The 27,407-nt window shown below is 41.9% G+C and overlaps 3 protein-coding genes across 3 annotated transcripts; 2 read left to right on the top strand and 1 right to left on the bottom strand.

Annotated features, from left to right (window-relative positions):
• The first annotated feature begins 4,775 nt into the window (after window positions 1-4,775).
• Window positions 4,776-9,754, top strand: aldoab (aldolase a, fructose-bisphosphate, b). Its single transcript, XM_080454262.1, has 7 exons — window positions 4,776-4,868; window positions 6,571-6,689; window positions 6,966-7,232; window positions 7,404-7,564; window positions 8,059-8,317; window positions 8,772-8,971; window positions 9,283-9,754. The coding sequence occupies exons 2-7, from the start codon at window positions 6,578-6,580 to the stop codon at window positions 9,373-9,375; spliced, it is 1,092 nt and encodes a 363-aa protein (XP_080310388.1). The 5' UTR covers window positions 4,776-4,868; window positions 6,571-6,577; the 3' UTR covers window positions 9,376-9,754.
• A 2,487-nt stretch (window positions 9,755-12,241) lies between these two features.
• Window positions 12,242-13,759, top strand: LOC308105000 (inosine-5'-monophosphate dehydrogenase 1b-like; the record flags this gene model as incomplete). Its single annotated transcript, XM_080455635.1, has 1 exon — window positions 12,242-13,759. The coding sequence occupies one exon, from the start codon at window positions 12,242-12,244 to the stop codon at window positions 13,757-13,759; it is 1,518 nt and encodes a 505-aa protein (XP_080311761.1).
• A 2,089-nt stretch (window positions 13,760-15,848) lies between these two features.
• LOC308104142 (chymotrypsin-like protease CTRL-1) lies at window positions 15,849-25,703 on the bottom strand. The gene is made up of 6 exons (XM_080454459.1): window positions 25,633-25,703; window positions 24,646-24,660; window positions 23,790-23,964; window positions 23,140-23,408; window positions 21,366-21,517; window positions 15,849-17,758 (listed from the first exon to the last, which is right to left on the bottom strand). Exons 1-6 carry the CDS (start codon window positions 25,685-25,687, stop codon window positions 17,456-17,458), a joined length of 969 nt encoding a protein of 322 aa, XP_080310585.1. The 5' UTR covers window positions 25,688-25,703; the 3' UTR covers window positions 15,849-17,455.
• Window positions 25,704-27,407: the final 1,704 nt, after the last annotated feature.

Consider the following 27,407-nt stretch of genomic DNA (forward strand, 5'->3'; position numbering starts at 1 on the left):
AGAAATTTGTTCTGTTCAACAGCTCCAGTTGCCATACATTCATACATACATTACATCAATAGAACGTAGCGAAAATAATAATTATTGAATCTATCTGTGCTACACTTCTGTGATCAAATTATTAGGTTGTGATGTGTGTAGTGTGATAAATTTAAAGTTCTATTAAAATATAATTAAATTAAACGTCAGTTTTACTTTATTTTATATCACATTTCATACAAACTCACTGTGAGACACACACACACACACACACACACACACACACACACACACACAGACGTACACGCACGCAAACACACAGACTTGAGAAGCCATGGTGCTCGAAACTTCACTCACTTTATAATACATCTTTGAAAATGGGAGCTAAAAGGTGAACTTTTTTTTATCTAGCACCCTGCCTAGTAGGTCTGGCGTGTGGGTGTCTTTTGCACTTTTTTCTGAGCCATCTACCTCTCCCACTCACACAGACACAGGATACAGCGCGCACACACACACAAACACCCACAAACAAACACACACACACACACACACACACACACACACACACACACACACACACACACACACACACACACACACACACACACACACACACACACACACACACACACACACACACACACACACACAGTAACTGACAAAGAGGAACTGAGAAGAGGAAGGTCTTAAGCCTGCCTTTAAATGAAGACACATGTAGCAGACATCAGGTCATTAGACAGTTTGCTCCATATAGTGTGACTAAATGCACCTATATCAGAGATATATTTTATTCTAGGTAGAGCTAGGACACCAGTTTTAGATGTTCTGAGTTTTTTGATTGATTGATTGAATGCTTTATTAGACAGAAATGTAAACAGCACGAGGTACAGTCAGACATTTAGGCTAAAGGATAACACAAAAAAGTCCTGTGGACTTGTTTCCATTGTGGTCCTATGTATTCAATGCATCAACATAGCATAAACATAACACCAAAATACATATCATCAACAAATAAATAAAACACTATATGTACAAAGGACAAAAAGGAAAAAATGTATTTTGTGAGGAGCCCCCGCCCGGAGGACGTAGGGCCTTCGTCCTACTCCTCCCGCCCAACACTGCCTGCTGGCAGGTGCCGCCCCAACCTGTAGGAGTACATGCAATGACCAATATCACCCTCCCCGCCCTGCTTTCCTCTCCCGAACACGGGCCAATTGTGTTCGCATAGACGCTCGACAAAGCGGGATGTTACCACGGTGTGTTTGGACCCACAACCTCCGTGGTGGAGGGATCGCCATGAAGAGTTTTGAAAACAACGAGTAGTACTTTGAAATCTATTCTGGAGCCAATGAAGTGATATACAGTCAATTCTGGAGTAATGTGTTCCAACAACCTTTTTAGGGAAGTTCAGTAATCTAACCTGTTGGAGATTAATTAATGGAACAGTTTTTCAGAGAGATTGTGACGAATATTCTTTTTTTTATAAATGATAAAAATGTATTCCTAATAATAGTAGTGATGGATTTTTTAATGTAAGATCTGATAATCTATAATGTTCACACGCCTGCACGCGCACACACACGCACGCACGCGCGCGCGCACGCACACACACACAGTGAAACACTAGCACTGCAGCACTATTATAATGTCCTGGTTTACTTATCTTTTATATTTACATTTTAATTTGTTAATTTAAATATGTTTAGTATTTTATGTATCATGCTGCATACAGTACAATGATGAACTTACTCTTACTCTCCAGTGCACAAATTGTGTATCATCAGCATAAGAATGGTAGGATATCGTCTCTGTCGGGTGGAAACCTCAACCTCCAAAACTGTTACTTTTCAGGATTCAAATTAAAAAATTACAAAATTAAAAAATTTAGCAAAAAAATAGCAAAAGTAGCAGATCGTTTCAAGCTTGTGGATCTGCTTCTTTTTATGCTTTTTATGCTTTTGTGGAACGCTGTAGTATGATCAAGTAGTGTATGATTCATTTACGAAAAAACACAAAAAGTTAAAATATGGAGATATGAGGTTTCTGCCCGACAGCAACGATAATATGAATTCATTTTGATATCATCACATCTTTTACCACTTTCACGCTGGTGTCATGATGCAACACACTGTGAGCTTATAGATCAGCTATTGACTCTATGTTTAATAGGGCTTAAGTTGTTACAAGCTGACTCATTCAACCAACAGTCTCCATTCAGGAAGTGAGGTCGTAACCCGTAGCACACCCTGATAGAATGTCAGGCTGATCACTTCATGGCATGTTCATCATGGTAACAGTGAGCTAAGGCCATGACTTTTGATATACAGTTGCGCAATGTATCATTTCCTGGTATATTTATGACTCGCTCTTTCCATTGACCTATCTTATCCTATCACCAATATGCCTATAACTGTAAGTCAGCTAATGAGGGGCCCGGGGACCACCAGGGGTCCTTGAGGGCGTTCCAGCTAAATGTGTTACTTATTGCATCACAATCACTTTAACAACTTTAAACCTACAGTATTTCATACTTCGGCTATGTAAACTATCAGATCTACAAGCTCACAACACGTCGTGCTGCGATGCTTATGAGCTTGTAGGTCTGCTATTTTTTGTATTCTGGGGGTTACCTGGCACAAACTCTTTACAGATGGGGGCCTGTTAACAAATACATAGCAGTTTGGGGGTCCTTGACATGAAAATGTTTGAGAGCCACTGTTGAAAGTGACACATTTACAGATGTGCAGCCACACAACAAACTCACTCACAGACACTTTACAATGAGCTAGGAAATTGGACTGTAATGTAAACCCAACTGTTTTAACCACTTAAGAGGCATGAAACCCTGAGCTGATTTTGAAGTTTGTTTTCCAATTCAGGTTAAAAGCTACGGCAGATTAAAAACTTGGCAAGCTATAAGCAACGCAGCTGCAGCTAATACAATGAGAATTATGGGTGTGCCAATGTCCAATATCAGCATATGGTACTTTTTTTTTTTTTTTTTAATGCCTTTAGGACACTTCCGTGTTCAGTTGTAGCAGATGTCAGGTCATTAGACAGTGAGCCCTGCACCTGGTAAATAGTTGATCACTCGTGACTGAGTTGATGCTCACATTTTTCTAAGCAAGCATACAGTGACACACCTAAATCTAACACACCCGTTGTGAATTTGATTGGCTGCAGCTGTGTTGCTTACATCACAGTGTCAGATCAGTCTTGCAGCCTGCCCTGTTTTACCCTGCTGTAGTTTTTAACCTGACTGGAAAACAAACAACAAAATCGCTCTTTAAGCCCCATTTTATACTTTATAAGTGTTTTAAAAATAGCCAAGTGACAAGCTCACAACAAGTTGCAATGCGACGCATTGGGAGCTTGTAGATCTGGTATTTTTTATTGTTTTTGAATTTATTTTTTATAATTTTAGCCTGTTATGACATGCCAAAATATGGATGCCAGGTTAAAAATGGTTCAAGGAAAGTGCTTGGCAAATTCAGAGAGAAAGAAATGTAACAAGTTTACAGTGACACAGCTAACTTTGTCCATGTGCAACCTTTACCAAGACCCCTTGGCCACTTCATAGTGCCAGTTATCCTTATGAAAAAGGTCACGAAAAGGTCAAGGATCAGCACACACTGTGTGCTGGATAGGATTTCTAAGGGCAGGTTAGCAATATTGTCACATGCTGTCCAGGCGTGTGTGTGTGTGTGTGTGTGTGTGTGTGTGTGTGTGTGTGTGTGTGTGTGTGTGTGTGTGTGTGTGTGTGTGTGTGTGTGTGTGTGTGTGTGTGTGTGTGTGTGTGTGTGTGTGTGTGTGTGTGTGTGTGTGTTATCTGTTGATTAGGCCTCTGGGTACTGAGATGCTCTTCATGGAATCCTTGCATACTGAATCTGCATGATAATACCTACTTAGCTGAACCTACAATTTTGGTTATATTTTATTTTCAATACTACCAAGACCCCTTGGCCACTTCATAGTGCCAGTTATCCTAATGCAAAAGGTCACGAAAAGGTCAAGGATCAGCACACACTGTGTGCTGGATAGGATTTCTAAGGGCAGGTTAGAAATATTGTCACATGCTGTCCAGGCCTGTGTGTGTGTGTGTGTGTGTGTGTGTGTGTGTGTGTGTGTGTGTGTGTGTGTGTTATCTGTTGATTAGGCCTCTGGGTACTGAGATGCTCTTCATGGAATCCTTGCATACTGAATCAGCATGATAATACCTACTTAGCTGAACCTACAATTTTGGTTATATTTTATTTTCAATACTACATTCAGCCAAATAAATGCACTTAATTTATTTATTTTACTTAATTTCACACATACTATTATGTGCCATGAAAGTATGCTATATGTTTAATTTCAGTACTGTACAATAAGAGAAATTGCGCACAAAAAGAAAGAAAGAAAAAATCTGGACACTTTTGGGAGAAAATCTTTCTTTTGTGTATGTCGGACACCCGCCAGTCACTGTGAGGCCATCCTTTACCATGCTTTCTGAGTCCTAGACTACCTTCAAGCTCTATTCTCTTTAAACCTACCTGTCTGTACATTGTTTCCATTATTTTATACCTATTTTACCTCTTTGCAGCAATCCCCCACATCCTCCTTCCCATCCCAAATCTCTCTGTCTCTCCCGCTGTTGCATCTGTGGTTCATTGGAACACTATTTGCCCTTTTGATGTCTGTCCGCCGGCCCGCTACTCCAGCACAGTTTTTTTGAATGTCACGAGCCAGCTCTGGTTGCGTCCTGTTCTTTTTTTAGCCGGGCGGCTGAAATGTGAGGGGTCACAATGGGAGGATAAATACAAGGGTCTGCAGGCCCAAGAGTTGTCGCGGACTAGAACCGGATCTTCACCTCCTCCAGCTTCTCCCAGCTCTCCTAAACCTCAAAGGTAAATGAACTGTTATTATGAAGACCCTCTTGACTTGAAGAATTGGATGTGCGCTGCAATAATAATTGTTGAATCTATTTATTCAACATTGGTTGCCTTCGCGACCAATGTTGACATGATAACAGCAGTGCATTGGTAGAACTTTCTTAAGCATGCACATTAATGGGAATACCAGCCTTTAGTAAGGAATAACAGACAGTTAATTGCTATATACCAGAAAACTAAGATACTAACCTGTGATGAAATGATGTGTAACCTGAAGCAATGAATTCAGCTAATTTGTAAATGAGTTAACTAGTCTCCTTTGCCATCCTTTCAATGTATTCTCTTTGGAGCTATACATACATATATGTAAACGTAGCAAGAGTTGAGGTGGCATGAAGAACTAATCTGATTTGCCTCTATAACTACAGACCATAATATTTATATAATAATATTGTAATATCATAATATTTAAAATATATTAAATTGGCCTGAACAGTTAAACGTAACTGGTATTCCCTCCTAATTCTGAAAGTGCATACTGGTACTGAAAATGCATAGGCTACTGACACTGTATGCATGACTTATTTACTTGATAATTGTCAGTTTATACATTCAAGCTCAACAATGACACCTACATTACTAGTGATCTGACACCATATTTTTTTTGTTATCATTGCTTCCTTTGTGGTCACTGGCCAGCCTTACTGCTGCAAACGCTGTTGCAAGACTTTCCATTGCAATTATGTTCTGTAGTCATGCTGGTGCATCACAACATTGACCAAGACCTAGCTCTCATTTGTACATGTTCATCATCACAGTGCAGGCCTCAAGTCTCTTTTACGTAACTCCCTCTGGCTGAGCCATAGCACTTTATACCACTGAGGGCAGCTGCAGTGTTACAGTGTTTATATTTAGTCCAGCCAGTTGATAGTGGCAGCAGACAGGAATGGGAGAGAGCGAGAGAACTAGGGAGTGGGGGGGGGGATAAAGGAGGAGTGTGCGATAGAAGAGCAGGGCTGAGGAATGAGGAAGGGGCGGGGGGTTCAAGGGGAAAGGAAAGGTCAGGGATAAGAAAGACTAGAAAAAGGTCACCCACATGCCTGTCATGGCATGTGGGTGCCATGACATGCGCCCACATGCCATGATTTGCAGGGAGTGGAGTGCAGGAGCAAAGTGGGGTTGTACATGGTGTTAGCAGGGGTGGGGGGGTGTTTGGGTACAGGGAGAACATGCCAGGGTGTTACCATAGCATATGCATAAAGCCAGTCTGCAACAGCTGTAGTTGCAACAGTTTTGCATGTTTCGAAACCACACAGGCAGACATAAGGGGAACAAACTGAGGCACTCAGATAAAGGAGAACATGTATACTTCCTCCTTCGCTTTAATGTCATTCCCTTCGTCAGAAGTAGAGCAAATTTACTAATTTCATAATCAAGTAGCTTGTGAGATAAACGCCCAAAAGATAATAGCATATTTTGCAAATATATACTTTTAAGTTGTATAGCTGGGCTTAGAATGGGCTGTTTCATTGCATAACCTACCTCTGCAACTGTTGCACAGTACTGTTCCTCAAACCAGGCCCCAACAATATATGCTAGGTCTGGACTTCCTACAACTTAAGTGCTTGTGTGCAATATTAGCCTCTTGGTGTTCTCAGCTTATATACAGTATACCCCAATGTTCCCTCACATTCTTCCCCCTCTTCTTGTCTTCCAGAGTCAGGATGCCTCACGCATACCCTTTCCTCACTCCTGAGCAGAAGAAGGAGCTCAGTGACATTGCTCACAAGATCGTCGCTCCCGGCAAGGGAATCCTCGCCGCAGATGAGTCTACCGGTAAAAGAGCACATTTAAAACATTGTACTGCTTTCAAATACTGTCCTTTCCCTTGCTCTGTCCCTCTGAACCATACAGTACAATTAGTCCCTTTTTAACTTGGTGCTAATAGAGCATAGTGGTCATTACGGCCTGCCTTTGTAATCTCACCGGTGACATTCCTCTAGACCCTTCACTCACGGCTTTAAAACCACAACATCTGTCTTCAGAAGTAAAATGACTTGAGGATGAAAAGAGACCCAAGCTAACCCTTGTTTCTCCCTTCCAACCCTGCAGGCAGCGTTGCCAAGCGCTTCCAGAGCATCAATGCTGAGAACACTGAGGAGAACAGGAGGCTGTACCGTCAGCTGCTCTTCACCGCTGATGAGCGCATGGAGCCCTGCATTGGTGGTGTCATCTTCTTCCACGAGACCATGTACCAGAAGACCGACGATGGCGTGCTCTTCCCCGAGTTCCTGAAGAAGAGAGGCATGGTTGTTGGAATCAAGGTTGACAAAGGTGTCGTTCCCCTTGCCGGAACCAACGGCGAGACCACCACCCAGGGTGAGCCAACATCTGTCGCTAGCATATCTCTTACACGCCCCTTCCCCCAAAAAGTATCTGCACAAAAACAAATACATGCCTCAATATTAGGCTGACTTTCACCCATTGTTGCTATTTCCTGATCCTTCTCTGTGTTAACCATCAGACCTTTATCCTCTCTCCTCTTCCTAGGTCTTGATGGCCTGTATGAGCGTATGGCCCAGTACAAGAAGGACGGTGCAGATTTCGCCAAGTGGCGCTGTGTAATGAAGATCACCCCCACCACCCCCTCCAATCTGGCCATCATTGAGAACGCCAACGTCCTGGCCCGCTATGCCAGCATCTGCCAGATGGTAAGAGACAGACACAACGGAGAGTTGTTGAACTCTTAATGGTTTTTAATGGTTTCATTTCAGAAAAAGTCTATGAAAATAAAATGTGCAGCTTAGGGATGTTGCAAATGCCACTGTAAACATGCATAAACGCTTACTTCTTTTTCTTATTGAGGGAAGTAAAATCGTTCTTATCAGCTACTTCCAGCTACTTCCCAACTGAATGTAGGCTCAGCTTCATCATGCTTCAGTATGAAGTAAACAAATCTGCAATATCATACAGCAGATGTCTCACATACTGCATTAGACTTTTAACACCGGTTATACCTTTGCATCTCTGTTGCACTTTACACAGAAATGTTAGATGTGAAAAGTGTTAAATACCATACCGTCTCTAGTAGCCACACATTTGCAATTAACCACAAAAATAGCACATCCACATGCCCGCAATGTGTCACAGTTCTCTAAGACTACAGGCCTTTAAAGTGGTTAAACGTCTCTGCCCTCCCCCGCAGCACGGTATTGTCCCCATTGTTGAGCCTGAGATCCTCCCCGACGGCGACCACGACCTGAAGCGCACCCAGTATGTGACCGAGGTTGTCCTGGCCGCTATGTACAAGGCCCTCTCTGACCACCACGTCTACCTGGAGGGAACCCTGCTCAAGCCCAACATGGTCACCGCCGGACACTCCTGCTCTCACAAGTACAGCCACGAGGAGATCGCCATGGCAACCGTCACTGCCCTGCGCCGCACCGTGCCCCCCGCAGTCCCCGGTGAGCTGGACGGCCGCGCGCGCTTTATTTTTTACACACACACACACACACACACGCACACACACACACACACACACACACACACACACACACACACACACACACACACACACACACACACACACACACACACACACACACACACACACACTCAGAACACAAAATGTAAACACACATGCGTATACTGTACACACATTTCCACGCAGATTTCCACAAAAGCATGAAAATGCTGATGCATACTATGTCCTCACCTATTCCTATAGATCCTCTCACATGTCCACACTGGTCTGTAAAATCCTCAGTGTCCTTTTATCCCTTTTTAACTCTGAATGAACCCATAAAGGTCCATTTGGTTACATTTGTAGAGTTAGATTAAAACTTTTTGTGGATTTTGTCCACACATCATGTCCATAACATGCTTTTCTCATCTCATCTTTCCTCCATATCACACCAGGCATCACCTTCCTGTCTGGTGGCCAGAGTGAGGAGGATGCGTCCATCAACCTGAACGCCATGAACAAATGCCCTCTGCACAGGCCATGGGCCATTACTTTCTCCTATGGCCGTGCCCTGCAGGCCTCTGCCCTCAAAGCATGGGGTGGCAAGCCGGAGAATGGCAAAGCCTGCCAGGAGGAGTTCCTGAAGAGAGCTCAGGTATGTGACAATACAACACTGTATGCTGCTGTCACACATGATATTAGAGAAAGCATTAAGCTATATGGGAATGTATGACATTGTGCTGTACATGTCTTAGTATTGATGGTCCGTGGTCTAATACCGATGATCCATTGATTAATACCGATGGGATAACATTGATGTTCCATTGTCTACTATTGTCTATTGACATCCATAATCTAATATTGAGGGTTCATTGTCTAATGTTGATGGTACATTATGTCATATTGATGGTACATTGTCTAATATCGGGGGTACATTGTCTAATATTGATCTATTGTTCTCTTCAGGCTAACAGCCTGGCCTGTGTCGGCAAATATGCTGCTGCTGGAGCCAGCGCCGCCGGCGCAGATTCACTGTACGTGGCTAACCACGCTTATTAAGCATGGACACTGGCCAGTTCTCTTTCTACGATCTTCACCATCCCAGCACCACAGAAACGACCATGCCTTTCTAGGTCCCCCTATGAAGATCTCTCTCTTTCTCTGTCTCTTGACAACAGAACTTTTTGCAGCCCGTCTGTGAGAAGTGAGAGAGAAAGATGCAAAAGCCTCTTCTTTAGGTTGTTGCCGAAGGGGAGAAGATTCTGCAAAACATTCTGCCTCCATTCCCACACGTGTATTTGTAAAGCACCTTTTTTCAGGTGAAAAGATTTCCACATGATGTTTTCACACATGTTGTTTTGTTCCTTGGACTGTTTCCACCAAGTCTGGTGTATATGTTTATACTGGTGCCATGGAATAAAATACTAAAGTCTCACAACTTGTTTTTCTTCCTCTTCATTATTGGGTGTAAGTGATCATTCAGATTGCATTGTTCCAATAGCAATACATGAAATGGACCGACCTTTTATTTACAAATATTGCTGATAGTTAACCTGACCTTGTGTCTGGTGGACATTTACCTGGGTCAACTTGGCACTAAATGCTTGTAAACTTGATGGAAATGGTAAAATAAGGGTTTGGTCAGCTAAATCTTTTCAAGTTCAATCTATTATATCATTGAACCTCTTTTTTTTTATGGTTGCGTTGCTCTAAGCACAACTGACATTTGTGACACCCATAACAAGCGGCTGCTTTTCACAACCCTGAAACCCTATCTTGTCTGCCAGATGGCCTCGACTATTTCCTTCCTGTAGTTTCTGCTACTGACACAATACCAGTTGTGTGGAAACAAGCTTATCACACACCACTATTGAAATTCAGTGATCCCTCTGATATATACATACTGATCTCAACCCTCTCTGTCAAGCTTATAGATCAGCTATTTACGCACAACGAAGTATAGCTAATTCAGGCTTTATTCAGAAACAACTGACCACAGTGTTTAAAGGGTTTAATTTTCATTGTGTCGTTGATGTCTGAGGTGGGTGGGTCCTTGGGTACCTTCTGGCCGCTCAGTGACATCGTCGAAGATAAGCTTGTCTCCCTCCCCCCATCCCTGGTTTTTGGGTGATTGGGTGATTTTTGGGTGATTGGGTGATTTTCACCCGATATTAGTGATAGAGTAAAAACAATTAACTGAAAGTTAATCTGAAAACACATATTAACATGAATCCAACACAACGCCTGACAGCGCTGTTAAACAAGTCTATGAAGCTATCTAGGAAATCTAGGAAAAAGTTGAAACTGCAACACAATGTTATACAATATGTGGGGGGGTCCCTGCTTCATCTCTCTCACCTAAGGGGTCCTTGGACTGAAAAACGTTGAAGACCCCACCTGCAAAAGCATGCCTGCCACTTGTTTGGACCAGCTTCAGAGACAAGTTATTGTTTTAAATTTGGTGCTGGAAATCTATTGCTATGTACAACATATCTATGAAAACGAAGAGTGTAGGAAGTGCTCTTTCATTCTCAGAGGAGGCTCTGAAAGCTGGAACAGAGAGTGATGGAAGAAACTGAATTCCAGGGCACTTCTGCCCTCTAGTGGCCAAAGCCTGACATAGTTAGGATTACGTGCCTGTACACGGGTAGCTATAATAGGAGAATTATTAAATGGCAGAGTACAACCACCAGAAGTTTCGTTTGTGCTTTGCCATGACAGATTACAACATCTCTTCATTATATGCCGATAGAACACTCAATATGACTTAAAGGAACAGTTCATTTATAGGGGTCAATATTTATTAAAAGAATATTAAACTTTTGAGATATTTCCTAATATATTGTTTTACTTTCTGACAGGGTGAAAAGGTTAGGCTTATAATATGTCCACAGACTCTATCAAGAGGTAAATTATATGAAACATTTGTGAAGTTTGGATGAGTTGTCAGACAGAATTCTCAGCAAAAAAACAAATATTTTACCTTTTGTATAGCACTGTGAGAGTGGTATTTCCACACTGGCACACCTGAAAAATATGTACAGGGCAAGGTTGGAGCCAGACAATGGCATTAGTCTCTGTCCCTGTCCACCACTACATTATAGCCAAGAAGAGACAGAAATGGACCACCTGTAATTCTGCCATGGACCACTAGTTGAGAAACAGTGCACTAAATGACCTGGTGACCTAAGATGACACGTCAATGTTGTCATTTACTGGGAAGTCAGAGGTCAAGAAGTTCCACAGAAAAGGAAGTTAGAATCTCAAGAAGGGGAAGTATTGTGCAACAAATTATTTCAAGCCCTTATCATTATTTAATGTCAAACTTTTCCCCCCACACCACGCCTTAATTCAAATACAGCAATATATCATAACAGGTACAATTTATTTATGTATTTACATTTTAAGGAGTAAAAAGAAGGAACAGCCTTTATTTATTAAAACGCAACTGCTGTTACCTTTTAATAAATAAAGGCTCCTTTTTTTAAGGTCTGGTCTGCTGCAGAACACACATAACTTATATTGTGCACGCATCTGGCCTGCTTAATGTTGGATTAATGAATCCAAACTCCTTTTATCTCAACAGCTAAACAGCTGGAAAATTCCAGGTCTCTTTTGTCTGGAAAGTGGCATTGGAATTCAGAGTTTAAGAGAGAAATGTGCGCAGATAAGAATGCCTGCATAAATCGGCATTGTTAGGCATGTAACAACAGTAACAGTTTGTATTGTGTGTGACATCGGAACAGAGCTCTGGTCAGCATAATAAGCGGATAAAGGGATTCATATACAGAACCATGAATTAAGTTTGTTGGGAGGACAAATACAGTTGCCATAGAGGAGTTGCCTAATGTGAGAGCGAGAGAGCGAGGTTCTTCAAGTTGACTTTTCTGGTAACGTGGAAGCGTGCACCATCAGCTACAAGAGCATGGCAGATTACTTGGACGATGGACTCTCAGCCAAGCAGCTGTTCTCCACCGGAGATGGACTCACTTACAATGACTTCCTGATTCTGCCTGGCTTCATTGACTTCACATCCGACGAAGTGGACCTGACATCCGCCCTGACCAGGAAAACCACCCTGAAGACCCCTCTCGTCTCATCGCCCATGGACACGGTCACAGAGTCAGCCATGGCCATCGCCATGGCGCTGATGGGAGGCATTGGTATCATCCACCATAATTGTACACCAGAATTCCAAGCCAATGAAGTCCGCAAAGTCAAGAGGTTCGAGCAGGGCTTTATCACAGATCCACTCGTGATGAGTCCACGCCATACTATCGGACATGTGTTTGAAGCCAAGATTCAACATGGATTCTCTGGCATCCCCGTCACCGAGACCGGAAAGATGGGAAGCAAGCTGGTTGGCATCATCACCTCCAGAGATATTGACTTCCTGTCTGAGAAAGACCACAGCAGACCTCTGGAGGAGGCCATGACCAAGAGAGAGGAGCTGGTAGTCGCTCCGGCTGGTGTAACACTAAAAGAAGCCAATGGCATCCTGCAACGCAGTAAAAAAGGCAAGCTGCCCATTGTGAATGACAGTGACGAGTTGGTGGCCATCATCGCCAGGACAGACCTGAAGAAGAACAGAGACTACCCACTGGCGTCCAAAGACTCTCGCAAACAGCTGCTCTGTGGTGCCGCCATCGGAACCAGAGAGGACGACCGGTTCAGGCTGGACCTGCTGGTTCAAGGCGGAGTCGACGTGGTCGTACTCGACTCTTCACAAGGCAACTCCGTTTATCAGATCAACATGATCCGTTACATTAAACAGAAATACCCAACACTGCAAGTGGTGGGAGGGAATGTGGTTACAATAGCCCAGGCCAAGAACCTGATCGATGCTGGAGTGGATGCTCTCAGGGTGGGCATGGGCAGTGGTTCAATCTGCATCACGCAGGACGTCATAGCATGCGGGCGGCCCCAGGGTACCTCTGTGTATAAATTGGCAGAGTATGCCAGACGTTTTGGTGTGCCAGTCATCGCCGATGGCGGCATTCAGACCGTCGGACACATACTGAAGGCACTTTCCCTCGGGGCATCAACAGTGATGATGGGCTCGTTGCTAGCAGGAAGCACAGAGGCCCCAGGGGAGTACTTTTTCTCGGACGGCGTGCGGGTGAAGAAGTACCGTGGTATGGGCTCTCTGGATGCCATGGAAAAGACTACCAGCAGCCAGAAACGCTACTTCAGTGAGGGTGATAAGGTGAAGGTCGCCCAAGGGGTGTCCGGCTCTGTCCAGGACAAGGGATCCATCCTCAACTTTGTCCCCTACCTGATATCCGGCATTCAGCACGGCTGCCAGGACATCGGAACTAAGAGCCTCTATGTCCTCCATGTCATGATGTACTCTGGAGAGTTGAAGTTTGAGAGGAGGACCATGTCTGCACAGGTGGAAGGTGGTGTTCACGGTCTGCATTCATACGAGAAGCGGCTTTACTGAGCAAAGAAAGTGGAGCGATATCGACTATAAACAAATCATAGATTTTAATAAAATAATAGATTTATAAAATAGCCTATATATACAATAAAATAATAATAATAATTCAAATAATATGTTTTATTTGTATTATTTTTTTGCTTGTGAAGGTTACAGGAGTGCATGGTGTGTGATATGAAAAGTACAGGTACCACACTGGAAGGTCTAACAACGGGTACAATGGGTATTGCATGAACGGGTGGGTCATGGATTCCCAACTTGCATTGATCCCCGATTTATATTGCTCCCAAGTAACTTTAATTTTATATAATGGAAGTCATATGTCATAGGTACATTATAGATGACTGATCATCAGTCAAGGCCTTTTTGTGTAATCACATGAAGTCCAAGATCCACATTGGAGCCACACCATTATTAGACCCTGTCTGGTTCACATACGATTTATATTTCTATTTTTATTTAACTTTTATTTTATATTAATTAATAATGGACGTCAATGGCAGTTGGATCGGGCTGTAAACCTTGCCCAGATATGGAGTCATACATAGATCATAGATCCTGTATAGACTTGCCACATAATGTCAGGGATCCATATGGAAGCTTATAGACATTGGTGGGCTCCTTGGCATCTGTGAAGATTGTGGTCTTCTGACGCCTGTTAAGAATACATGCAGATCCATGCAGGCTCATATCTGGATGGTCACGACTTGATGACCTATGCCTTCCCCTTATATGGTGCTTAGCACCAGAAAGCTGTAGAGAAAGTAACCATATATGGGAAGGACACCGGACTTTAGCCTATAATGTTTCCCTCTTGTACGTATAGGCTATCTGAAACAAGTATAGTATAATCTGAAAGCTCACAGCACGGTAGAGGCGAGTGTGATTATGATTGTGCCATTCTCAATGTCCCCATCAGATTTCAATCCCCCTTCATGTGACATGCATTCCCTTGTTGTTCTCAGTTCTGACAGAAGATGGCACCAGATTACTTTCAAAGGGCGGCCAATGAAAATACATGTAAATCTCAGAATGCCTTTGTTAATGGGTGACCCAGTATATATACACAATACAGTTGTTCTCAACATGGGGGCTGGGGACCCCCAGGGGTACTTGAGGCGTTCCAGGGGGGGTCCCCTATTAAATTATTTAATATATTTGGGGGTCCCAAATATAAAAGAAATATTATTAAATGGTGGTTTGTGGCCTAATGCATATCAAATTGGATGCCTTGAAATTAAAAAAAGGTTTAGAATCACTGCACCATATCATACTAGATAAAACTGTCAACAGCCATAATAGGGGAGAGGACATAATAAGATGGTGAATGAAAGAGGAATCAACAGTGTCAAATGCAACTAATGGAGCTCCTGCAATGACTGGGGGAGAGAGGAAATTACCATCCAGGTCTGCTGTTATACTACTGCATCATTCAGTGTTGGTGCTGTGTGCCAGTCTGGGAAAAGAGCAGTGGTGGTCAGACTCTTTATAAGTAAACGACGTTGCAATGCCACTACAGTATAAAAATACTCTGTTACAAATTAAAGTCCTGTATTAAAAATGTTACTTGAGTTAAAGTACAAAAGTATTGGTATCAAAATATATCAGTACCAAAGTAAAAGTAGTACAAACGTTGTGTGAGCAACCAGTGGGCCCTGGCCTCTGGTTAACTTGGGAATCGCTGGTCTAGAATCCCTGACCCTTGTGCTGTCTATGGTGCTGAGTGCACATTTGACAGAGAACCCGCCATGTCCGGGTGTATTCACTGGCTGCACAAAAAATTTAATTCTCTTGCGAGAATGTTTTGACCCATAGTTTGCAACACCAACACAGATAGAGACTACCTATTAAGTCATTTGTTGTTGGTGTTCTGTATTGATTGGTTTGCAACTTTGTTTTACATTTTGTTTCTATTTTGTACTTTTTCTGTTGTTTTTTTATTCCTTTTATTTTTTATCTTGGTGATATAAGCCAGGTCTCCCTTTTAAAAGACTAGACCAGGACCAGTCTAGTATCATTAATAAAAAATTGAGACAAATGGAAATAAATAAAGAAATGAACATAGTTATGATAGGTAATAACAGGGGTAAAAGCAGTTTATCATCACCATTTCCATTACCATTGCTTTTAATAAAAGACATTTGCCAGCATATATCATGGTTTCAGTGACATTAGCACCCACTCCTGTTATGTAATGGCAAGTACACTGCTCATTTTCTCTCTCAGGGATCTTCACTGCTTGAGAATAATACTGACTCAGGTCAAAGGCAAAGATGGGGGAATATCACATTGTTTCACATGGCATACATAATAAAATAATAATCTAAACACATAAAATATGTTTTTTTGGACGGCTCAGAGTCATAAGAAGTGGGCTTCGCACACTACTTGGCACATGTACTCAACTCTACGCTCAGGCGCATATCTGACGTGTGCCTGCGTTGTTGTCAATATGTTTCAATGATGCGAAGCCTGCAGAGCTAGTTCAGGCAGACAACTCAAAGAGCGCCAATCCCTGATCAGCTGATCAGTCACATGCTCACTCCATCTGATTGAGGCGGGCTATTTAACCTCCCTGCTCACAGCTTATTCTCATTGCTGCTGCTCTGACATCTTGCTGCTCTGCTATGCTGGTGCTCTGCTGCTGTTTTGTGCTCCCACCACCACCCCAGCATCCACCTGTGGGCTCTGTTTCTATGATTCCCTTATGGGGGTCTATTTCATTCCATTCCCTGTCAAATCTAATTGGCAAATAATTTATTATAATATAATCCATGCTTACAGGGAATTAATTAAATGAGACAGAGCCATGACGCCAAATATGCTTAAATATTTATGCTCAATAAATATATTTATTCAATCCAAGAGTTGGATGCCATGATGACACATAATGAGGTCAGACAACACACTGCATATTTGGCCGTAGCTGCATTGGGAACTCCTTATATGGTTATGGCTGAGTCATGGTGACATGAGCATGACATCAGAGGTCCGCCAGCCTCTGAAGCCATTTTAATATAGGATTGCTAGAGTAATAAACCTTTCAGAATCTTCAGCATGCAGGATCTAAAATACCTGTACAAACAAAAGTAACATTTATCATCCAGAGAGATTTGGCTCCCTGAGTGACAATGTCCATAGTTTTTTATTGCAGGGCAGGCAATTTAGCATGGCAAGTTGTTATCCAGATCTTATAGTAAAGTTCAATACATACATTACAAATATTTAAAACAGAATGCAATCTTCATTACAGCTATATGATCTGTTACCATAACCAGACAGAGTAGATGAAAGGCTAACATTGAGCATGTGGGACAACTGATGTGAGCTTTTTTATTGGTTTATTAGATTATGAACTTTGCTGATGTCAGCAATCTCCCTGTTTAGCTAATCCCAATTAACCCCAGTAACAGAAAAAACAGAAATATTTGGATTGATATATGTCTAATCCTGAGTGAAACTAGTTTCTAATTATTTTTCCGCTACTTAGGCTACTATAATAATGACATTATGCACATAAGGCCTCAAATTAAAAAGTTAGAAGGAATCAGGGATTTGAGCTACAATCCTTTTAAGTGCCAGTGGCTGCATGCTATTTATTTAGTGTATCCAAACATCTCTCTTTTGGGACAGCCGTACTATCAGATTTTCAACATTGCATCTAACGTGTGACCTTCCCAGATCAGTGCTGTTTATGGATCACATCAACAGTTGCCTCACAGAAAGCAGCACACTTAGCATGAGTACAAACAGTTTACGCTGTGCACAGCTCACACCAGAGCTGGGACAATCAGAGCTGTCTGTGTCATTACCACTGGAGCTGAAGGTTACAAAGCTCACACTCATCCCAGCCACATTATCTCTGATCCATGCCTCAAATTGAGACACTCGTGCGTAGACTTCAGGGAAATTGCCAAGAGCACAGGGAACCCCAAAACTGGTGATGCCCGCTTGGATCCAAACCAAGCCCTGCTTACACTGTAAAGGACCACCGGAGTCCCCCTGAGAGAGATAGAGCAAGCGTGTAATTGGTGATTAACAGCTCAGTTTGCATGTGAGTCCGGATGTAACCAACAGTAAGTGAGAGTATTTTTGTTCAACCACTTTCACCATTTTGGGCAGGTCATCATAGGCAAAGATATTTTGGGTCAAAAATAGCAAAAAATACCAGATCTGCAAGCTCACAACACCTTACAATGCGAGACATGGTGACCTTGTAGATCTGCTATTCGTCGTGTGATGAAGGCTTAAGTGGTTAAGTTCATGTTAACACATTGGGTGCCAGAGGTTTATTAAAATATTATACGTTGAGTGCCAGCATTTCTTCCATCCACTTGCGTTATACATTTCGTGCTGTGAGAAGCCCTGACGCGGAAGTGCATGTAAACAAAGCGTGCGTGCGAGACGGCGGAGGGTCCCGACTAACGCCTGGAACAATAATATTTCCAACGCGACCCTCCATTGCAGCGTGATCGCCGATCGAAAACGGCTCGTTTCCACCACATTAAAAAGAAATGGAGATATTAAGCTTTTAATCAAGGAGATAACATTGAAAACGCCGACCGGAAGGATTTTTGACATGGAGCCACATCCAGCCTCTTCTTCTCAGAAACTGCTTGGGTGATGTCAAAGTTTCGTTTTAGCGCCCCACGTGGCCCACATGTATAAAAATAGAATTGGGTCAAAAACGGTCCGGACCGTTTTCGGCACTTCTCGTTTGGACCCTCAAAAACGGTCCGGACCGTTTTTGGCATTCAATGTGTTAAATACAAATTATCGGTAGCAGATGCAAAGCCTTTTAATACCGTCTTCACATGCATTGCATACAAGCATTGCATACAGCATAGTTGGGCTGTCATGCAAAGATGTAGCATGTCGCATGTCATCTTTTATAGTCAATCAGGAGGCCACGTGATAATCCACCAATGGTTTTGTATTGTGACCGAACAATAGACATAGTTAAAAAAACAAGTTACCATAATAAAACTGTGATAGAGTGCTGCGGTTTATAGTCCTAAAACCCAGATGTTTTAGCAAGTTAGCAATGGGTTCCGTCAACACATTTCTTTTTTTAGCTCAGGGTTCTCGATTTATGCAGGGCTGTCCACATATTTCACTCTAAGAAATATAGCTATAATGCTAACTATGAATAGGCTATCATTTTTAAGAAATCATTCTAACTCAAGCGGATGGCGGAGTCCACACCACAAATAGGCTAACAATAACAGTGGTGAACGATATTGTTGGTAATGACTTTCAGAGCGACTGATGATAAACAGTGATGGCCCTGAGGAATCTGGTGCCCTAGGCAGGATTTTACCTGGATTCTCTGGAATGCATCCTTCTAACAATACAAGTTGAGTTATTTGCATATTGAAACGGATTTGTCATTTGTAAACATATCAAGCCTTTTTTTTTTTCTAGTTCATAATAAAATCTAGTTCATAATGCAACGCGTGTGTGTTCCGCCCTCAGTTTCATCTTATGGAGGCCATCGCCCGCACACGCACGTTAAAGTCTATTTAAGTTCATGTAAATATATATTAAGTTTTAAATAAAAATGGGTTTCACTCCCACTGTACTGCACTCCTTTATTGTCTCCGCCAGGCCGAAAGGCATGGCGAGAGAGTATGTTTTGCACCCTGTCCGTCCGTCCGTGTGTGTGTGTGTGTGTGTGTGTGTGTGTGTGTGTGTGTGTGTGTGTGTGTGTGTGTGTGTGTGTGTGTGTGTGTGTGTGTGTGTGTGTGTGTGTGTGTGTGTGTGTGTGTGTGTGTGTGTGTGTGTGTGTGTGTGTGTGTGTGTGTGTGTGTGTGTGTGTCTGTGAACAGCTAATCTCTGGCACCGTTGGCCCAGCCGCTGCAAAACTGAGCACACACTCCCTGGATGCCAAAGCCGAACTTCTGCCCTGATTCTTTCTGATTGGCCTGTTATAGCGCCACCTGGAGGCCAATTTGTGCAAAAAACTTTTTTGGACAGTACTCCTACAGATTTTGGCCAAAAATCCTGCAAATCTGTACACAGTATCTCTATAGTCATTAAAAGAAACGGCTCATTTCAGATTTTTCATATTTCATCCTGATTGGCAAAAATTGCCTTTCAAAGCTTGCAGGAGTGCTCCGTTTTGAACAAAATGCCTCAAATCATGCACACAGCATGCAATTTCCGTGAAATTTTGCACACACATTCCCATTAGGCCGAGGAAGAAATACCATTTGAAAATGTTCAAATCGGCCTCATGGTGGCGCTGTAACAAGCCGATTTGTGTTTTTACCTATAACTGCACCGATCAGTGTAAAACTTTGTAAGCACACTCTCTAGAGGCCAAGGAAAAACCTTTGTCCTGCATTTTTCACATTTGCCTTTTATAGCGCCACCAGGAGGCAGACTTATGTAAAACAAATGTTTTGATATTAAGCCTTCAGATTTGATCCAAATTTCACGCAAATCGGTACACATGATCTCTATAGTCATGTGATCAAGACGGATCTGTTTGATTTTTCATATTCCATCCTGATTGGCTAACATTGACATGTAATGTTTGCAGGAGTGGCCCATTTTGAACAAAATGCCGCAAATCATGAACGATTGCGGTGAAACTTTGAATGCACATTTGCACTACGTTGAGGAACAAATGCCACCCTTTTAACATTGGCCTGTTATAGAGCCACCAGCAGGTCAAATTTATTAAAACACATTTTTAGAACAAAATGCCTCAAATCATGCATGCAGTGTCCGATTGCCGTGCACGGCCTAGGAATAAATGGCACCCTTTTCACATTGGCCTATTATAGCGCCACCAGGAGGCCAAAATAACCTACCTGACCTGGCGGAGACCTGTGCTCCGAGGAGCACTTTTTCTAGTGTTGCATCTCTTTTTCCCCTAGACGGAGACGTAACAATATAATATCCATTACAAGTTTTATTAGCCTTTGTTCATGAGGTTAAACTGTAAACAAACTTCTTATTCTCTTCATTATTCGTGAGAGTCGGCTATTTACTTTATAAACGTTTAATCGTGTGAGGGACTCGCTTGCGCTGATCTACAATTTGTCATGCGGTGCGTCACGCGCTTTGTCAGCTTATAGATCTGTCCCTTTTGAAGGGTAGTGACTTATCGTCAGTTTACGGTTGCCTTTTATGGTCTTAAATGGGGCGTGGAGCAATGCAAATGATTCTCCGCGTGAATGCGCCTCTGACTGTCAGACAGGGCCGCCTAATGGCCTAGGGCCAGCCTAATGGCGCCCTAGGCAATTGCCTACTCTGCCTATTGGCTGGGCCGGCTCTGATGATAAACACGATATCCAATGGAAATCCATCGTGTCACTTTCAACAACACATGTTGAACACATCATGTTGTTGAACACATCATCACTCACATGTTAACAGATCATTTTTGTTCCCCATCAGTGTGGATGATCATGCTCACATCACTGTTGTTATATTTATAGTTATCAATCTTGGTGTGGATACTATCATAAGCCTTTGTTTGCAACAGAGCATATTTTCTTAATGTATCCAAACCCTATACGAATATTCGATTGAAATTGTGGCTGTAAGAGGGGGTGTGAATGAAAGCAATGATCATACATTTCTTGTGCGATAATCTCACCTGACATGCTCCCTTGTTTTCTTTCCCGGCACAGATCATGGTATCAGTGGAAGCACTGCCAGGTATTTGTCCAGTGTACTGGCAAGTGCACTGCTTATTACCAACCACAGGAACTGCCACTTCCTGAAGTGTCTGAGGAGCGGCCAAGCTGACTGTGGGAGTTCTCAAATTATTTATTTGTTTTGAAACCTTAATAATTCCTTTATTTTTTGCCTGACAGACATCATACCTTTGCATAATTCAGATAACCTACATATTAGGTTTGCATAACCTAAACGGTTTAATCTAACAAACAATTCAAGTAGATAACAATTTCTGTTTTGTTTCATTGCAGAGGTACTTCAGGACATCCAGGCATCATAATAATAATAATAATAAATGTTATTTGCACTTTACATTTGAAACAAACCTCAAAGTGCTACAGTACATAATAAAACAAGATAAAGAAAATAATCATTACAGGGAGTGAGTGATGAAGCCAGAGAGAAGGTCTATCTACTTGCATATCAAAATCACAGTTGGCAAAGAGCGAAGTTGAAGAGCCTACCTGAAAATAGTCATACGGTAGGCTATAGTGCAGTGGTTCCCAAACGTTTTAGCTCAAGACCCAAAAGAGAAATGAGATGTGAAGTGAGATGTGATAGCAGATCTACAAGCTCGCACCCTGCAGATCTGCTATTTTCACTACTTAAACGTTTTTTTATTTATTTATTTATGGGAATTATTAGATTTTTTGATTTTATTTATGAAATACTTTTGTAAAATGTTTGAATAGTTTTTGATGAAAATGTAAAAAAAATAATCACACCCTGTGTGAAGGAAGCGGTGCCTTTGATGAGGTTATTTAATTGGTGTGTGTGTGTGTGTGTGTGTGTGTGTGTTTGTGCGTGTGCACGTGTGCAGTGCTGGCGGGCCCCCTGGCTGCCACACGTGGTCCCTGGTGTGACTATTGTGATGGCAGACCCCTGGCAATGTTGGTGCGGATCGGAGCTGCGGTGCACCTCGCAGGTCCGCATGTTACGTGTATGTGTGTGTGTGTGTGTGCGTGTGCGCACGCACGTGTGCAGTACTGGCTTGCACGTGTGCAGTGCTGGCTTGCGTGTGTGCATGTCTTTAAGTGACGCATGTGTTGCAACGGTGCGCCTCGCAGGTCAGCATTTTTCGTATATGTGTGTGTGTGTGCGTGTGTGTATGTGTGCGCACGTGTGTAGTCCGGGCTTGCACGTGTGCAGCGCTGGCTTGTGTGTGTGCAAGTCTTTAAGTGGCGCATGTGTTGCAACGGTGCGCCTCGCAGGTCTGCATTTTACGTGTATGTGTGTGTGTGTGTGTGTGTGTGTGTGCGTGTGTGTATGCGTGTGTGCGGGTACAGTCCTGGCTTGCACGTGTGCAGTGCTGGCTTGTGTGTGTGTGCATGTCTTTAAGTGGCGCATGTGTTGCAAGGGAGCGCCTCGCAGGTCTGCATGTTACACGTGTGTGTGTGTTTGTGTGCATTTCTTGAAGTGCCGCATGTGTTGCATCTTTGCCGTCCGCAAACATACGGACGGACGGACGGACGGATGGACGGACGGACGGACAGACACGGTCAAATGTAGAGCGGCTGGCACCGCTAAAAATGTTAAATCTTTTGAAATAAGATATACCGTATAAATATGTTTTAAATATAGGAAACAAAAAAAGGTGATATTTACTCGCGACCCACAAAAATGGGTGCGCGACCCACAAACGGGTCCCGACCCACTGTTTGGGAAAACTGTTTGGTATAGTGAATACTCACCATCCTTTTCAACACGTCCCCAGCCAGTGGTCCAGCAGGGCGTGGCATTATGGAAGAGGCTTGATTTTCCCGCCAGGCAGATGGGTCTTATGTAGGTGTTAAGGGTGACAGGACTACTGAGCTTCAGGAGGGCGATGTCCTTGCCCATGGTGGCGTTGAGGTATCCAGGGTGGATGATGATTTCAGACACAGAGCGGCTCACCTCGTTTGGGTTGGATCCTGACTGACTCAGTTTCCCGAGGAACAGAGTCCAGTTACTTGGCTTTGAACTAAGTGAAAATGGTTTTGCTTAGTTTAATTCATTTTTAATTAAGTATAGCTGAGCTTAGGTGAGCGGGCTTTGCTTATTTGTTTGTTTGTTTGTTTGTTTGTTTATAATTGTATTTATTTATTTGAGTCACAATTGTAGGAACTACCTTTAAAAGGCAACACTGGTTTGGCCAAAATGGAAATACACAAGCTTTTATTTTGAAAGTGGAATCCATGTACTGCCCTGTAGCTTATTTAAGCTGCCCTGATTTAAACAGTTATTTTCATCTGGTGCAATAATCCTAGATAGTAAACCCACTATAACAATGTATGACCCTGTACGGTAAAGACTCATAATGATATGGAGTTTAGTCAGTAATAATAATATAGCATTGTCTTACTTTGACACGCAGTGAGCTGCAGTAAGCACCCATTGGCTGTTGATGAGGGTCCCTCCACAGATATGAACAGTGGTCAGCTGTGCTTTGACGTGCAAACTGACCTGCCAGGGCCAGGCCCCAGTGGTAGCATCTGCACCCCCAACAATCCTGGTATTCAGGGGTGCCACCCCACAGTCTGGGGTTTATGAAAGTGTAAAACAAACACAAGAAAATCAGACATGGGTTTGGAAAAGTTTTTTTTTCTTTTTAACCATACTATTACATACAGGCATGAAAATGCACATGACCTCATTCCAGTGCTGTGTTTTAAGTAAATATTTAAAGTACGTTTTAAACTTTCTATGCGTTGTTCACAGACCAATATCTAATAGTTATGGTTCATACATTATTACTATATGGGATGTTTGATTACTTACATCATATTTATGATTATTTAACACAGGGTTGGTGGAATGTGGAGTGATTTTAAAAGTAGATGTTTTAAGAAGTAGGCTAATAGGAAGACTATTGGTTCTCATTGTTCACCCCTAAGTTATAAGCCATTGGTGGCTGTTGTGCTGTTGTTGTAAATGCTGAGTAATACATATTTGCATTGACATAAGCAGAGTATAAAAATTACCTCATTTTTGGCTCCACATTTATTTTCATATTGAGTACATTATACATTATACAGTGTAAAATGTAGCCTAATTAATCATTTGTGTCATACCATGTATGTCCCAAGCACATATTAAGCTACAACTTAATAGATTTCATAATACATTGCATCATATATTGCAAATAACAAACTATATTTTGTTATGTTGAGACTTTATCTCTTACAGTGTTTTTGAGAGGATAACCTGCAAATACTTGCCTTGAGCATTTGACCCTGGAGAAAAGAAAGGATGAAGAAATTATATTACAAGTAAGGAAGTACAAAACACGTTGCATCTTAAATAAATACATTATTTTATAAGTGAAGATAGTGTGCGGGACTCCCTCTCCCTCCCTTTTTCTTCCATATTCAGTATTCATACTCCGACGCACCTGTCCGTTCGTAGGTGTGCAAAAGGACATATCCTCAAACGATTACATTTCAAAATTGATGGCATGTCAGACATTTGACAGTTTGCATACTTACCTGGAAATGTTATCACCTGCTGGATTGATTTGTAATGTTAGCATTCGATTGCGTTGGCAACAAAGGGCTGTCATTAACCAACAATGAGAGTCCCACACACGTCTCCGCTGTTTTCAGGTACAGTTTCACGGTAGCCTTAAAGGAGCACTTCACCCATTTTCAACCTTATGTTCATATAATTGGTCCATCCATGCTTATTATAAGATGGCACAATTTCTGTCTACCCACTCTGTGTCTCATTGGTGGGCTATGGACAGTTCAGAATCCTGCCGACATCATTGATGGGGATTCCAAGCTAAAAGAATCTCCAGCCTTTCTCTTCCTGGAAAGTTAGCATGCTGAAATCATTGTTCTTGTATTATTATTATTGCTATTAATATTAATATTAATATTAATATTAATATTAATATTAATATTAATATTAATATTTATTATGATATTTTATTTATTATTATATTTTATTTATTTTATTGTTTGAAATGACCAAATCTGCTTATCAGTGATGTCACAGGTAGGCAGGTTTCTCCAGTGTCCACAGCCCTCCTGGCTGAGACACAGAGCGAGTAGACAGAAACGATGCCATCTTATAATGAGCATTTAGTGAGGACAAGTGTCCTTTTTATACACACATTTACAGTGCAATTATTATTGAAGTCACTCATTTACGGTTTACATAATCCTACAGGATCCTTCAAATAAATATATAAAAACATGCTGTACCTTCCGTATTGAGAATGATATGCAGTGTAAGTATCCATGCCTTCCAAGACAACATGACTGCTGGGTGCTCCCTTGAGGAAGACAAAGAATAGATAATGTCCCATCTATTAATAGTAGGCTACTGTACAGTACATGACTGTACATGGCTGTCAATCAGCAGGTGTCACACCCACAACCATAAAACTTGTTTTCGTACAAACTTGTTTTACACACTAGCACAGCTTATGGTTATGATTTATGAGCCCAGAATGTCACATTCACCCCTCATGTGCATTCCCCTGTCAGTCATTGTTGACTTTTGTCTTTTGTCACCTGTTTTAGTCTGTTTGAGATGTTTATGTTCACATGTCTCTTCTCACCTCACCAGCACGCGACACAGAAACCTTTTAACTAAATAAACAAATAGGTTAACCTGGGCCACTTCACCTATTTTCAACCTCTCCGCATACAATTGGTCCTCACTAATGTTCATTATGATAATGGTACAATTGTTTTCCCTACTCAGTCTGTGTCAGGGCTGTGTGGACAGTTCAGTAACCCGCCTACCAGTGACATGGGGGAATCCAAGGTAATAGAAACTGCAGTCTTTACCTGGAAAGTTAGCATGCTACAATAGCCATTGTTCTAAAAAAAAAAAAAAAAAAAAGAAATTGTTTGAAATGACCGGCGGAGACACAGACAGAGTAGAACAAAATGGTGCTATATTATAATGTTATGTATATAATAATAATATAAGTGAGGACCAATTATATGAAGATGGGTGAAATGGTTCTTTAAGCCCTAAAATACTTCTAGATCTACAAGCTCAACACATTTCGCAATGCAATGTGTTATGAGCTTGTATATCTGCTATTGTTGCTATTTTGGAACATTTGTGATATAAGTTTTGCCTATTTACATGCCAATAGGGACATAGGGTTGAAAGTGGTTAATTGGGTGTTTCAGAAAATGTTGTCATTGATTGATGTACTTTATTTAGTAAAACATCAGAAACAGTACATGGAAGTACAATTCACAATACAAGGTCTGCTAACTGGATAACTCATAAAAGCACTAAGCTTGTTTAAAATGAGTTCCCACGCACACAACTCATGATGACATATAAGAGACAGACAGATATACACTACTATACAGAACGTCATACGATCAGCTTACAGGTTACTGGTATGAAACATAAGAAATATGTACAAAAAAAAGTTTGGGGGGGGGGGGCTAGGTTAAGACTTTGACAGGGGCCAGTTTGGAATTGCAGCCTCCTGGAAGGTGTTTCTTTAGGGCAGTTTTGAAAGTGAGTAGGGTTTTACACTCCTTGTCATGAAAAGGTTGTCATATCAAAACTGTTACAAAGTAAAGTGAGTTGGTATTCCATTATTTGTTGCTTTTAGTTGACTTAATGAATAATAAAGAAACTCTTCAGCCTGTTTTGTGGAATGTATCAGGAAATGTTCCATTGAAATTAACCACCCGAACTTTGGTAACCTTGACTGGAATCATTGTTGGCATGCAAACATACAGGTATTTCTGGATACCTTTTCACCACAGTACACCAACTATAATCTGTCTAGTCTGCTTCCTTGATCTGGGGCAGAATGTTGTTTAGATTGTCTTTTTTCACCACTTTTATTTGCTCTGAACACTTTGAGAAATTATTTGAGTAAAGAAATGACCAAAAAAAAACTTCACAACGCGTTTAATTGCAGCTTTTCTTTTTTTCAGCTGAAAACGGGTTGTTGTAGATACATTGATAAGAGAACATTCCAACCTCCAGGTTTGGT

Source organism: Gymnoscopelus braueri (genome assembly GCF_963280865.1).
Source record: "Gymnoscopelus braueri genome assembly, chromosome: 17".
Taxonomy (NCBI): Eukaryota; Metazoa; Chordata; class Actinopteri; order Myctophiformes; family Myctophidae; genus Gymnoscopelus; species Gymnoscopelus braueri.

Excerpts from the sequence above, each read along its gene's own strand:
- aldoab (XM_080454262.1), top strand. The coding sequence starts at position 6,578 with ATGCCTCACGCATACCCTTTCCTCACTCCTGAGCAGAAGAAGGAGCTC. Across the intron at positions 8,318-8,771 it reads CGTGCCCCCCGCAGTCCCCG|GCATCACCTTCCTGTCTGGT; the intron begins GTGAGCTGGACG and ends ATATCACACCAG. Across the intron at positions 8,972-9,282 it reads AGTTCCTGAAGAGAGCTCAG|GCTAACAGCCTGGCCTGTGT; the intron begins GTATGTGACAAT and ends TGTTCTCTTCAG.
- LOC308104142 (XM_080454459.1), bottom strand. The coding sequence starts at position 25,687 with ATGTTGTCTTGGAAGGCATGGATACTTACACTGCATATCATTCTCAAT. Across the intron at positions 21,518-23,139 it reads GGGACGTGTTGAAAAGGATG|TCAGCTTGGCCGCTCCTCAG; the intron begins GTGAGTATTCAC and ends GAACTCCCACAG. Across the intron at positions 17,759-21,365 it reads AAAACAAGGGAGCATGTCAG|GGGGACTCCGGTGGTCCTTT; the intron begins GTGAGATTATCG and ends TATCTCTCTCAG.